Below are 15,631 nucleotides of genomic sequence, written 5' to 3' on the forward strand. Positions count from 1 at the left end.
GGCTCTGAAACATCAGCAGTGCCACAGGAAGAGATGGTTGCCAATAAGGCAGGCATGAGATCTCAAACCAAACAAAATTCATGGCAGTGAGGGATGAAGGGGAAACCCCTCTGGGGAGCTGTTTGGGGCCACGTTTACTATCTTTCCTATCCATGGCCACCTCTTTGGGCTGAGAGCCCCTAAGGTACCCCACCGTTCCCTCAGGCTGCCAAAGAGAGGCCTTTCAACTGGTGGCCTGCTAACATAGTGGGGTTTGCCGTGTGATTGGTAAAATACCTGTGGCTGCGTAACATGTTACTTAGAGGATCTTTAAATATAAAAATCAGCTGCCTGCCTCCTTGGAGCAGGCCAGTGCTCTGCATTCTGTCCAGCTGTTGGGAAATTGCTCCAGTAGTGGCACTACATCAGGAAGCCATTCTGGCTGAGATAATTTGAACACCCAAGGTGCACCATTGGCAGGAAGTTACTGGTCTGTCTGCCACCCAGCTTCCTGCTGCGGACTGATAAAAATCTGCCCATAATGTGCCTTTTATGTAACAGATTATCTTGGCATTGTCTAAGTAGGGGAGAGTGAAGGAGGACAAATAACTATCAGGATTTAAGGTGGTGAACAAAGATTTGGTTTAAGAAATAGATTTTGAGGCTTTTGAAGATGAGAGGTGTATTAAAAACTAAGTTTCAAGAAGAGAAATCACAAATCAAGCCTTGTGATGGTGAAGAGAATGGGGTGTGGGTGTGTAATAATCAGTTTGAAAATATGAGCAATTGGAACTTACAGGTGGGAGACTATGCAGAGGTAGAGTGCCGAAAGCGCATGAAGGAATTTCTGGCAGGTGTTGAACAGTTCAGACTTGAAATTTCAGGAGTAGATACGAAGAAAATAGGGAGAAAAAAACTTGCGGATAAAACGATGCAAACAGTCAAACAGGTACTTTTCACAAAAAAGCAATTTTTTGAAAAACTGAAAATTAGCTGCTGATGTGCTCCTGTCAACAAGTGTATCACTGTGCATGAAATGCTATGTAATGTGAATCAGTAAATGCAAATGTGGCTGAATTGTTGACTAAAAGAGAAACATCTGGAATTGAAAGCTAGTCTCAGTAGCTTTCAGTGCTGTGAAATTAGCATCGATTGTCATAAAAATCCATTTGGTTCCCCAATAGTCTCTAGGGAAGATAATCTGCCATTCTTACCTTGTTATGAAGCCCATTTTAGCGTAGTGGTATTGTTGCTGGATTATTAATCCAGAGACCCAGAGTAATGCTCTGGGGACCTCCGTAGGTGGGATTTGACGTAAAACCAATCTGGTTCACGAATGTACCTTGGGGAAGGAGATCTGTGTCCTTACCTGGCCTGGCCAACATGTGATTCCAGACCTACAGAAAAGTAGCTTACTCTTAAATGGCCTAGCAAGTCACCCAGCCTTCATGACTGAAAGCTCTCAAAGGAATGAGATCGGACCGACCACCCGGCATTGTCCAGGCCAGACACGGGAAACTACAGCAGCAAACTCAGCTCTGTCAACCCTGCAAAGTGTTCCTTACTCTAGGGATTTATGCCTAAAGTGGGAGCTGTCTCAGACTTGTGAAGCAACAACCTGACACATAGTTGTTATACTCAGAATCATACCATACAATGTCCCATCATTATCATCCCACCATCATCCCACCACCAGCAGGATCAAAATTTTGGGTCAAAATTCTAGAACACCCTCCTTAACTGTTCTGTGGTAACCTACACCACACATACTGCATTGGTTCAAGAAGGCAGGTCACCACCACATTGTCGAGCAATATTGGATGGGCAATAAATGCTGACCCAGCCAGTGAAGCCCTCATCCTTTGAATTAATTAAAAAGAGCTCCCAGTTGAGGTAAGAAAAACCACCTTCAATGAAAAAAATACCTGCAGGGTGCAGACCTTTAAGTGAAGTGGGATTGGGAAAAGCCATCATCTGAGAATGCAGCCAAAGATTAGTGTACCTACACCAGGTGGACTGCAATGGTTCAAGAATGCGGCTCACCACCACCTGATCAAGGGCAATTAGGTGTGGGCAACAAGTGCTGGTCTTGCCAATGAAGCCCATATCCCATGAAATTTTCTTTTTAAAATTAAGTTTAATTTTCCAAAGCTCTGGTATCCTGACTTGCAGTACAAGTAGTTCTGGGAAGGCTGTTCTGTTTTTACTCTGTGGAAGTCACTTATAAAGCACAAAGCTCTCATTCTTCCACTAAGAATTTGTTTACAACCTAATCTTCAAGTAGAAAATTGAAACAAATGGAAACAGTGCATCTTTTATGTTGTGTACATGTGGTTGAGAAGGAAAGCTTTCGGAATGTTAAGCCTGTGTCCTTCATTTGGCTGCTTAGTGTTTCAGAGTGACTAAGCAATTTAGACTCGACACCCTGATTTAATGCAATTTATGAACAACCAAAACGTTTAATGCACAAAACAATTCAAATGAAAGCAATTGTGGAATTTTTTGAGAAAAAGACAGGGGTTAAGATTCTGGTTAAATGGAGCCAAGCACATGTTGCTTGCAAATTCTGTGGAAATTGTGTACCCAGCACTGAGGCTCCTTTGGTTTTATAATATAGTTGCTCCCTAATAATATTACATGTTTCTTCATACAGTTGGTGGCTATTATATATTGGATATGCAATTGTCAACAACTGTATATTGCAATGTGGAATTATTCAGCTGATTATGCATTGTGGAATGTGAATTTAAATTTACTTTTATTGCAAGCTTTCATGGGAATATGTATGTACCTGTTGTGGGAGCTGCATGTAAATTGATAGTTCCCAACTCTTGCTTGTAATACAGAAGTATTATGGCAAGGGAATGAAGGCAAATATAATTGAAATAATAAAATAACCATTGCTGATGTTAAATATACACTTTTCTGGCTCTGAGGTTGTTTTGAGGAGACAGCATATGCTGCCAGCATCAATGAGATACCATCTCAAGCAAGGCTTTGCCTTATTTAAAATTCAGATGGGTAATTAGGAAGATGGATAAATAAAATACAAATACATTTCATAAATTCTTTATGGTCACCAAATGCATAAAGAACTTTCTTTGATCTACAGCCTGAAGGGTTACAGGTATTTTAAAAGGCGAATCTTAATTTTGAGTGCAAATTTACTGCTTGAGGAGCAAGTTTCATTTTTTTTAGGACAAGAAGCTTGTATGTTTGGAAGTTTGGTTTTGCAATAAAAAGGCTTTCCATGAATCTTTGAACTAGTTCATGTTTTCGCTAACCTTGGTGTGTTATTTTTGGTCTTGGGATGCCGCTGACTTATGCATGACTGCATTTATTGACCATTCCTAGTTGGCCCTGTTATGAATGAGAGACAAATTAATTGGAAGCTGTTTTGTTGCCCTTTAATGTTTTTTAAAATAACAGTTTATTTGAATTTGAAATACTACCAATTGTAAATGAGGTCAGGATTGTTATTTAGTGTACATTGAAAAGGCAAGCAAGAACATTTTGTGCTGCTGGTTCTGCGAATGTACTCCATCCAAATTACTATCAGTGATGAAAAAGGATGAAAATGTGGGCAAATGCAACAAAAAGGCTTCATTGTAACAGGTTTCAAGAGCTTTGTACAACAGAACTTGTGACCAAGGAATTAAGATTAAGAAGCTGATCTGTGTTCCTTTATTACTTGGGTCAAGGGCATGGTATTCATGATTGTTGGCTACTATTTTAATGAATTCTTGGCTTCATTTTAACACTGCGTTTACCAAATGTTTTCATCCATCTTCTGAAAATGCTGATGTTTATGTTCTGTCCTATACTTTGCAGTAGAACTACATTTTGAACATAAATATGAAATTGTTTTTAGAAACTACATTTACTTTTTGATCATTTAGCTGATGAACACACAGCTTGAGAGATATTTAAATTTATGCACAAATAGAGTAGCACGGATTGCCTGTTTGAATACCTGAATAAAAATACATTATTGCTATAAGTAATGTGCCCTGCAAGATATGTCGCTATGTTTCTAATGTTGAGGAATACAAAATGAGCATTTAATGTTTTGTAGTTATAAGTTTGAGGTGAATGAGGTTTGAGTGAAAAGTGACACATCCCCATCGGGAAAATCAGAGTCAGTTCCCTGAATTCTCTCTCTAATGAAAAGTGCTATTTCCCACATGCTGCTAAAACCCTCTTTCGTGCCTTTGTCACAACTAGACTCAACCATTCCAATATTCTCCTGAACAGCCTCCCAAGCTCAAAGCCATAGTGCCTTTCTCTCTCATCATTACTGCTTTGCTAAACAGTATTGTGATGGAATCTGTGGTTTCAAAGCTTACATTTGTTTGAGGCACAGGAATGGTCCCGGGGTAAAGAACTGTAGCTACGAGGATCAATTGGAGAGATTGGGTATGTTTTCCTTGGAGAAAAGAAGGCTGTGAGAAGACTTGGTGGAGGTACTAAAGATTCTGAGGGACATGGACAGGGTAAATAGTGGGGAACTGTTCTTTATCAAGTGTACATCAAGGACTAGGTAGCATAGATTCAAAATAATGGGCAAAAGGAGCACAAGTGATGAGGAAAAATATTTTCAAGAGAGTTGTTGGAAGGTGGTGGAGGCAGATTCAATCAAGGTATTCAAAAATGAATTGGATTGCTATCTGAAAAAAGAGTGTGCAAAGTTACGGGGGTAAAATAGGGGAGTGGGATTAGGTAGAATGCTCTTTCAGAAAGCCAGTGCAGACTCAATTGGCTGAATAGCTATAAAGATTCTGTAACCCTAACTGGAGGGAAACAGAAAAAGGAAACTGACCCCAGTTTCTAAGAAAACAAAGGCCCAAATAGATAGGAAATCAAACATACAAAAGGACACAGATCGATCCAAGCTCAGTATTATCTGAAGAGTCCAGTGGTGTAGTGCATACAAGCTAAAGAAGATCCCTAGATCCAGAGCCTGAGAATAAGCAAATACACAGTTGCAGCAGTTGTTTCTGGTACTCGAAGGTAACATTAGTGGATCTATACCATCCAGACCAAGTTGAGCATGGTGAACCTGTGTCAGGGGAGCTTGGATAGATTGTGCGCTGCTGTAAGCTGGAGATCAGGCTAGCACCTAAAAGGAGAGGAATTGAAATTCTTTGATTTGAGGAAACCTGAGTTTTTGTATGACTTTGTTACTGAAATTTATGATGTATACACTGAGTAGACCGCTGAGCCAATTTCTAAGATCCATCTTAGTTGTATTTGCTATTTCATGTTTAGTTTATTGTTTATAATCCGAATTTGCCTATTAATTCATGCTTACCATGTGTTGATTCTGTGTTTATGGTGTATGGGAGGGTAGCTGAGATGATATTCAGTGTTTGCTTTGTTTGATTCTTGTATAGTTTAAAAACATTATTGAATTTTAAACCGTGGAATCCTGTGGCTTATTTCTTTCAAGAAAGAGCTGGGCCTTTGGATTTCTTCTTTTTCTTAAAAGTTACAGGTCTCATCTGGGCTAGTAACAATATTGATTGCCATCAGGTTGCCCATCACACAATGTAAAATTATCATCTTCATGTTTAAATCCACAACCTTGCTCTTCTTTATCTCTGTAACCTTTTTGCGTTCAACTCTGGCCTCCGGTGCATTTCTCCCCATCCCCTTCCCCACTCCAACCCCCACCACCTCTTGTCCCACCAATTGTTCAGCCTCATAGAATCTATGTTTTGACACTCCCTCACTAAATATTTCCTTCTCCCTCTTTGAGACGCACATCAAACTTTTAATCCCCCGATTGTAATCTCGCCTTTATCTTGATTTATTAAAAAACCTCCGTAAAATGCTTTGGAACATTTTCTGCATTAAAACCACAATTGTATAAGCTAATGGCTGCAGTAGCAGCCTTGGGTGGAAATTTCCAGCCCCTTCTGGTCCTGCCGAAGTTGATAGAGATTTGAATAACTCTCCGCATCCGCTGTGGGGGGAGCACGCCATGGCAGGACTGGAAAATCCTGGCCTTTGGAGCAGGTCTAAACTCTGTTTGATTATGGGACGCTGAATGGAGTGCGAGTATAATGGGAATGTAAGTGACAATCAGTTGCCAGATTTTAAATGCCAGATTTTAAATACCAGAAGTTCATTATGAAAGCTGCGCTGTGGTACTTACAGAATGTGGTACAGCTTCACTCTCCCCAATGGCCTAGCCTTACGTTGAATTTCCAGCACTGGATGTTCAGCAACTCAGCCTGGCCTACTGGGGTTTTACAACTTATTGGGCAGAACCTGACTTTCTCTCTCACCACCTTGCCCATCCTTGTCCACCAAAGGCTATTTACTTGATATTTGCCCTATATACTTATAAACTGAAAGCTCGAAATCCTTTTGAAGTGAGTTTGGCACTCCCATAGACCAAAATATAAGTTTTGGGTTGTTTATTGATAGTGTGGTACTTTTAGGAGGATAAACATAATCACCTAATATGGGTGGGAAATGATGATCTGCTTTGTTTTAGTTTAAAATATGGATTTTTTTTTCCCTATCATTTTTCTTAACCCTTGGCTGTTTTATACCAGTTTTGAAGTGTTTGCAGCAGATCATTCGTGCAGATTTGCTTTGGAAAAATGGGTCAGATCAATAAAAAGCGACCTTTTCTTCTTGGCACGTTACAAGCAATAACTATCTAGGGGTTGCTGTTGCCAGGAAGATGAAGAAACTTTCATCTTTTGCAGTAGCAGCTGCCAGTTTTACGGATTTTTGCATGTAACGAGTAATCAGTTGTCTGTAATTTGTGAATGTTACTTTAAATTTGTGTGGCATAGCATCAATAAACTAGTTTCATATACAGAAGCTAAAGAAAAGGGGAGCTACTCAGTGATATCATGTGTTTGTTTTATTTGTGCTGTTGAATGGCAAGAAATGCGCAGAAGCAAAGGAGGAAAAGTTAGAAAACATGAGTACCAATGGAACATACTGAAAGAAAGACTTGTGTTTATGTAGTGCCTTTCATGACCTAATTATGTCCCAAATTGATACTTTTTGAAGTGTCGTCATTGTAATTTAGGAAACACAGCACCATTTTGCTCACCTGGTGTCAGGAAATGGAGTGGGGCTAAGCAAGTGAGAAAAAGGTCAAGTGTAAATGGAGATATTAGACCAAATGCCCTTTTTGTTGAATGTCATAGCTGTAGAGTTAGGAAGGTATAGTTTCTGCTCCTCCTCAAATTCATTGAAAGCAATAAACAGTGATTGCTGGGGAGCTGAAATGATTCTGAGACGAAAATGGAGTCCCTTTGTTTTTAAAATTAGTTTTTAGCAACATTTCAGAAGGATTTACTTGGTTGAGAATCACTTTGGGGGCATGAAAGGGACTATGTAAAAGCAAGGGGTTTTTTTGCATTATTTTATGAGTTCGTTTTGCTGCTTTTATAATCTTTCATTTACAAATATTTTCTAATTTTTATTCTGTCCTGCTCATTTCAGGTCGTTTGGGATATCCACATCCAGGGACTGACAATTTTCTGATGATTAATGGTAAGTCTTTCGTGAATAATACTTTCCTCCTTCCACTGCTATTATCAGAAAGCTTCAGCCCAATTGTGCCACTGGGCAGAATTTCAAGCTCGTGACTTGAGGTAGAATGATCAGTTGGTAAAAATTGTATTACACAGTGGCCTAATTTTAATATCAAAAATTGATTTCCTGTTGAATTTTGCTTTAGTTGCTATAATCTATATCTGCCTCATACTTTGCTGTAGAGACAATGCCAAATAGATGGTTAGGTGTTGAATACATTAAGCCATGTTGGATATTGCATCATTGACCAGTTTAGCCAGTGTTGATTTTCCAAAATGTATAGGGATTTCATCAGGTCAGATTAAATTGCAGCAATCTTATTAGATTGGAGCAAGTGCATTCTTTCATTCCATATGATTCAAGAAATTAATTTAAGCCTGTTACAGTTTAATTAGGTTCATGCAAAAACAATGCAGCAATTTATATGGCTTAACTCATTGTGTCCTTGTCATGTTCTGTTGCATTTCAGAATAAGTCTTCTATTCTTTAAGTTGTCTAAAGATGCATATTGGGAGTAACTCATGATTTCATCTGGACACAATTTTAAGATTAGAACAGCTTGTTCAGTTTCATTCCCAGAGTGCAATGTATTGAGTTTCAGAATATGGTTTATGTTAGTGCTGCTTCGTGTAATTAGAAACATATGACTATGATATCTTATTGAGAGGTGGTGGGATAGTTGTATTGTCACTGGACTAGTAAACCATAGAACCAAGGGTAATGCTCTGGGAACCAGGGTTCGAATCCCATCTTGCCAGATGTTGAAAGTTAAATTCAACAAAAGTCTGGAATTAAAAGTCTAATGATCATGAAACCAATGCTGATTGTCATAAAAATCCACCTGGTTCATTGATACCTGTTGGGGAGGAAAATCTGCCATCCTTATCTGATTTGGCATACATGTGATTCCAGCTGTACAAAAATGGCCTAGCAAACCAGTCAGCTATCCAACCCATTAGAAAGTTGAGAAGGAATGAAAATGGATGGGATGGCCCATCAGGCAGTGGCCTAGGCACCAGAAATAACAACGGCAAACTCAGTCCTCAACGCTGCAAAGTCCTCCCTCACTAACATGGGGCTTGTGCCAAAAGTGAGAGAGCTGTCTCTCAGACTAGTCAAGCAGCAGTCTGACATAGTCATATTCACAGAATCATACTTTACAGATAATGCCCCAGATACCACCATCACCAATCCTGAGTACATTCTGTCCCACTAAGGGTGACAAGATTGCAGAATGTACTCTGGGTGGGGAACTTCAATGTCTATCACCAAGAGTGACTCGGTAGCACCACTACTGACTGAGATGGTCGAGTCCTAAAGGATCTAGCTGCTGGACTTGGGCTGCAGCAGGTGATGAGGGTGAAAAACATACTTGACCTCCTCTTCGCAAGTTGTCTACTGTGGATGCATCTATCCATGACAGTATCGGTAGGAGTGACTACCATACAGTCCTTGTGGAGATGAAGTCCCATCTTCACATTGCGGATACCCTCCATCGTGTCGTGCGTCTCAGCCGCCATACTAAATTTTGAACAGATCTAGCAACTCAAAACTGGTCAACCATGTGATGCTGTGGGCCATCAGCAAAAGTATAATTGTATATGGCCTCATTGCCCGGCATATCCCCCACTCTATCATTACCACCAAGCCAGGGGATAAACCCTGGTTCAATGTAGAGTGCAGGAAGGCATTCCGGGAGCAACACTATGCATACCTAAAACTAACATGTCAACCTGCTGAAGCTACAACACAGGACGACTTACATGCCAAACAGCATAAGCAGTATGTGATAGACAGAGCTAGGTGATTCCACAACCAACGGATCAGATTTCAGCTGTGGTTGTGTACAATTAAACAGTTCACTAAAGGAGGAGGCTCCAAAAATATCTCCATCCACAATGATAGGGGAACACAGCACATCAGTGCAAAAGATAAAGCTGAAGCATTCGCAACAATCTTCAGCCAGAGGTGTCCAGTGGGTGCACCATCTCGACAACCTCCAGCTATCACCAGTGTCACAGATGCTAGTCTTCAGACAATTCGATTCACTCCACATATTAAAAAACGGCTGAAGGCACTGGATACTGCAAAGGCTGTGGGACCCCTATTCTGGCAGTAATACTGAAGTCATGCTCTAGAGCTTGCTGCTGCTCTAGCCAAGCTGTTCCAGTACAGCTATAGCACTGGCATTTACCTGGCAATGTGGAAAATTGTCCAGGTATATCCCGTCCACAAAAAAACAGGCCAGTTTCTACTCCATCAATCTACTCTCAATCATCAGTAACTGATGGAAGGTGTCATCAACATTACGATTAAGGGTATTTGCGCAACAATAACTCGATGCCCAGTTTGGGGTCATTCACTTCAAAACCTCATTACAATCTTGGTTCAAAATAGTTGAACCCAAGAGGTGAGGTGAGTGACTACCCTTGATTTCAAGGCAGCATTTGACTGAATGTGACAACAAGCAACTCTAGCAAAACCAGGATAAAAGCAAATTACTGCGGATGCTGGAATCTGAAACCAAAAGAGAAAACACTGGAAAATCTCAGCAGGCCTGGCAGCATCTGTCAGGAGAGAAAAGAGCTGATGTTTCGAGTTTGACAAAGGGTCATCTGGACTCAATGCCAGCTCTTTTCTCTCCCTACAGATGCTGCCAGACCTGCTGAGGTTTTCCAGCATTTTCTCTCTTGGTTCTAGCAAAGCCAGAATCAGGGGAAAACTCTGCTGATTGAAGTCACGTCTGGCACAAAGAAAGATGGTTGTAGTTGTTGGAAGTCAGTCATCTCAGTTCCAGGACATTACTGCAGGAGCTCCTCACGATAGTTGTGCTCTGGGCCCAATCATCTTAAGCTGCTTTATAATGACGTTCCTTCCAGCATAATGTCAAGTGGGGATATTTGTTGATGCACAAAGTTCAGCACCATTTGCAACTCCTCAGATGTTGAAGCAGTCAATGCAACAAGACCTGGACAATATCCATGCTTAAGCTGACAAATAACATTCATGCCACACAAGTGCTAGGTAACTAGAAAATATAAACATCGCCCCTTGATATTCTATGGAATTACCATCACTGAATCCTCCATTATCCACTTCTTCGGGTTTACTATTGACCAGAAACCGAACTGAATTAGCCATACAAACATGTGACTACAAGAACAGGTCATAGGCTCGGAATCATGCAGCGAGTAACTTGCCTCCTGCCTCCCCAAAGCCTGACCACCATCTATAAAATGCAAGTCAGGGGTGTGATGGAATACTCTCCACTTGCCTGGATGAATGCTGCTTCAACAACATTTAAAGCTTGACACCATCCAGGGCAAAACAGCCCCCTTGATTGTTTCATATTTTTAAATTTATTTATTAGTGTCACAAGTATGCTTGCTTTAGCACTGCAATGAAGTTACTGTGAAAATCCCCCAGTCGCGACAATCTGGCGCCTGTTCGGGTATACTGAAGGAGAAGTTAGCATGGCCAGTGCACCTAACCAGCACGTCTTTTTGACTCTGGGAGGAAACCGGAGCACCCGGAATAAACCCATGCTGACATGGGAAGAACATGCAGACTGTGCACAGACAGTGACCCAAGCCAAAATCGAACCTGTTTGGCACCCCATGCACAAACATTCACTTCCTCCATCACTTGCACAAAGTAGAAGCAGATTGTACGATTTACAAGATGCACTGTGGGAACTCAGCAGGCCTTCCTGGACAGCACCATCCAAACCCACGACCATCTGGAAGGATAAAGGCAACAGATACATGAGAACACCTCCACCTGGGAGTCCCCCTCAAAGCCACTCATCATCCTGACTTGGAAATATACCATTGTTTCCTTTATTGTTGCTGAGTCAAAATCCTGGAAGTCCCTTCATCACAGCTATCTGGGTGTACCTACGCCACATGCAGCAGTTCAAGAATTCAACCAACTTCTCAAAAGCAATGAAGGATGGGCAATAGTTGCTGGTCTAGCCAGTGATGCCTACATTCCATAAATTAATTTTAAAATGTCTTATAAATTATGCTTTAAATGCAAAGTTTAAAGAACTACAAATTGGAAAAAATAAAGAGCTGACTTTGGCAAGTATATCCCTCTTGGGTCTAATGATAAGTCTACACAGATGTTTACTTGTGCGTTATGTAATAATGCCAAAAGAAATCACCTTTACTGTGGCGTTATTGTTGAATATCTTGTGTCTTAGATCCAGACACGTTGTCATTAATTATGCTTGAAAAAGAAGTGACTTTTTTAAAACATGTCATCAGGTGAATTTATATAATTAATGTGTAATATAAATGACTGGCAAAACATTAAAGACATTCATTGTAAAATCCAGCTTAACGTACTGGGCTTTATCTGAAAAATCCTTTACTGATTTGATTTTTCATGTGTAGGTAATGCTTTCATATTATAGATTAAGCTTTCAAAATGCTTGCTTTCTGGATTTTCAAATTTCCTGTCCCTAAAAATATTTCTACCTTGTATAACTTAATGTTGATCCAAGGCATTGTTTTTGCCAAAAACACAAACCTGGCTAACAGTAGCAAATTGTTTCCATCACAGGAGGTGGTCTGATATAAGTACAGGAATTGCTGACTAGTTGCAGGCTTAGCTACAGTTGCACCATTTTAGGCACACACTAGATTAAGTCAAAAATGCCTTGCACAAAATGCAGGTGAACACTTGCATGTCTAATTTTACTTAACAAGTAGCTACAACCATTGATTGTGCATCTTTGCAGTCTTTCTCTTTCATCAAAGTTTGAAATTCTGATTCCACATTTTGTCCAGCAGTTATGAGTGGGACTTTAACTTCTTCAGTGATTGTTCAAGTCAGCATTTTTAACAATGAGCCACACCAGATCCACCCCTCTTCTCCATCCAGAAAATGGTTGGTTGCTGCTTGCCCTTAACCATGATGTGCCTTGTTTATTATTTATTGAACTTGCTATCTTCTAATGACCTGGAGTGGCTATTATATTGGTTGAACTGAAAATGGTGACTTCCTCTCTCTCGTGTTGTTGCTTCTAAACCTGGGCGTTGTTAAACACCATTTTGGTAGATGATCAATAAACATTAGTCAAGGAAGTGAAACTTACACAATGATGAAAAAACGCCCACCTACTCGGCTTTTCACAACCATTTTAAAAATAAATGTGCAAAGAGATTAAGGTATATAGCCATCGTGGTGTGGAAAAAAGTATTGTGATCACATGGCCAATAACTAACAGTGCTCCAACTGCCTCTACCATCCTTTGTGCAGTGAGTTACAGACCTAAACACCAATGTTGCCTCATGTTTCCACGGTCACACAGCAACCCACGAGATCTTGAGCAAATCACTTTGTTTAAATTGCTGCTCATGTGTAGCCTGGTCGTTCAGAAAAGTTTAAAGGGCCTGTACACTACAATAAAGAGTTAGAGGTTACTCTACCCATCATCCTCTAGATGTGAAGCTTCTCCTTAACTCTAATACCTTCCTCCAATTACTGTAAATCTAGGCCGCTGGTTATTGACCTCTGCCAACAGAATAGAAATGTCAAAATTACTGTCATTTAAGGTGGCTTTCACTTCTGCAAAAGGTGAGGGATAACTAAAGTTCTTCAGAGTAAAAACAAGGAAAATGTTTGGCCCCATTAAGTGAAATTACAATTCATGGTGCAACAGGGGAAGAAAGCACAGTTTGACACAGATTTCTGAATGTTGTGGTGTGAGTATGTGGAATGTCACCTAGTTAATAATTCTAACTTGGTTTGGAAGTAAGGTGTTGGTTTTATTAACTGACCACAGGTTTGAGTGATACTCTCCTAGGTGCTTAGATGCCACATTTGGTATGTATTTTCATTGCCATGCAATTGAGTGGTCTTTCAATGAGAAAATGTTTGAAGTCCATTATAAACATGCGTATGACTTTATGCTACTGACTGTAGTGTCTGTTTATCTATTTTGTGTGGTAGGTAATTCTAGAGTATGACAGTTTGCTGAAGCCAGCAACTGGCTGGTTCTCAAAACTCCTGTATAGTGTACTGCAGAAACTATGACTCACTGCATCACATCATTCCCAAGAAAGGTCAATGGTATAGATGTGAAAATAACGTGCCACACAAGGAAGAAAAATTCACATCAAAATGTCACATGCGGAGTTCGCTCTTTATGCATCAGAGAGTACTCTATTTTTGGTCTGACCTTCGCAGTTTTAAAATTTCCTTCTCTATCATTAATTAAATTAACTTCTTAAAACGTATGCATCATATCACCCACCCTTCCCTCCCGAATGATGATACAAAATGCTGTCGTACTGTTAAGACTTTCTATGTTTTAATATATTGATCCATGTTTTTTGCATAGGAGGAAAAAAGGATGATGACCTTGTAAGTGAGGAATCCTGAAGTGCTTATCCTCACTATAGGCACAATTAAGTTATCCAACTCAGTTTTATAAGTTAAATTGTCACATTTAATATATATTACCTCTATTGGCAGCCTAACGATTGTAATAAATGGAACTATTATTATGTAATTTAGAAGGGTGACAAGTGACATTTTAAATGTTGTGCTCAAGCTCATAGTTCAGGGAAAGATAAGTTTAAAGCAGTTATCTTAATTTACAGGATGTGCCATAATTGAAAATTACATTTGAACACTTTAATGATTGATAATTAGGGTTTTCAAACCGAGATTTTGTTTTGAAAATTTAAATGTGGTTATTAACTGAGAAATGTAAATTTTAAAATTTACGGAGCTGTAACTACACCAGTAGTGTCTAATTAATGGAATATTAATATACAGAATCTGTGATTGAACTCTATTTATTAAAAATATGCTAGAAGGATTGTCAGAATGTACAGCGTGATGGGTTTGATAGTTGTAGGTGTCCAAAGGGGCAATATCCTGATCACCGGAATAGGCCAGTTTCGGAGTTCCTCGTTTAAGCCATGTTGAACAGGGAACATCAAGTGGAAGCAATAGCATTAATCAGAAAAATTGAGGAAAACAAAGTCTGGGAATTACCTAGTGTCTCCTAGACTGACTATCCGAGACATTACAGAGTACAGGGAGTTGTCTGTGATCAAGTTTTTGGCAGCAGGCCAGGTGGGTGAAGATAGGGTTGTTTTGCAAGCAGGAGGAAAAAAAGTTTGCATAATGTCTTTTTTGAAATGTGATGATTTTTCTAAATTGCAATTATTGTACTCTGGATGCAAGTGCATGTCTTGGTTTCTTGTGTGTTTGGAAATGTTGTCTGGATGTCCTTTCACCTTTTTAGCATTGGGGACTGAGAAATAGAGTTGCCCTTGAGTGGACTAATCTGTGCCACACTGATTATATATTTAAAATGCTGGATGGGTTACAACGTTCTATTCCAGTGTGTCTGGCTCCAACTGCAGCAAAATGGTTGCTTGGACAAATCTTAAATTCCTTGCCTTTTACTGAACTTCAATCCGGAAACAAAACATGACCAAGCACAAGAAACAGACTGATTTGTGTCTCATAGAATGGGCAAAAAGCTGCAACTGTACGCAGACTTAAAAGTTCAAATTTTATTACCATTTCTCTTATCTTATAACCTTTATTACACTAATTATATAAATAAAATATAAAGTGCTGAACAGCAAAATTACTCTTTTCACGTGCACAACTTCTAAAGTCTGCTCTATGATTCAAAATTCACCATTCTCTTCTTGGCTCTATCCCCACTTAGTGTTGAATGTAACCTGCCCTGCCCAGTACCTTTTGTAAAGTCTTTTACATGGACTTCTGAAATCACTAAACTGTCCAATTATCTGAAATTGGCTGCTTCAGTTAGCAGTTCAGGCCAGTTGCAGTGTTCTCCCTTTCCAGTATCTGTCACACTTCTTATGTACTGAATTACATGTAACTAATTGTCCTGATATTTCCGTATCTGAGACTGTCACCACTGCTGCAGAAGTGTCTGCTGCAACAAGAACCCCTTGTTTTTTGCAAAACATATTTATTCAACAGTTTCCTCAAACTCAGTATATGAGGTGCCTCAATACATTGCCATTATTGGTTTTATTTACAATGTACATTTGCAATTCATATGAAACATTTTTAGTGTTTGGTACGTACA

General features: G+C 39.7%; 1 protein-coding gene across 2 annotated transcripts in view; it reads left to right on the forward strand.

Moving 5' to 3' along the window:
• The window catches only part of LOC144495098 (cytoplasmic polyadenylation element-binding protein 2-like), a 117,684-nt gene that overhangs the window by 51,241 nt on the left and 50,812 nt on the right, over positions 1–15,631 (forward strand). For both annotated transcript variants that reach the window (XM_078214985.1, XM_078214993.1), the window contains exon 4: positions 7,450–7,500. In XM_078214985.1, coding sequence (XP_078071111.1) covers positions 7,450–7,500 — 51 coding nt within the window. The remainder of the gene's footprint in view (positions 1–7,449; positions 7,501–15,631) is intronic.

This window comes from Mustelus asterias, chromosome 1 (genome assembly GCF_964213995.1).
Source record: "Mustelus asterias chromosome 1, sMusAst1.hap1.1, whole genome shotgun sequence".
NCBI lineage: Eukaryota > Metazoa > Chordata > Chondrichthyes > Carcharhiniformes > Triakidae > Mustelus > Mustelus asterias.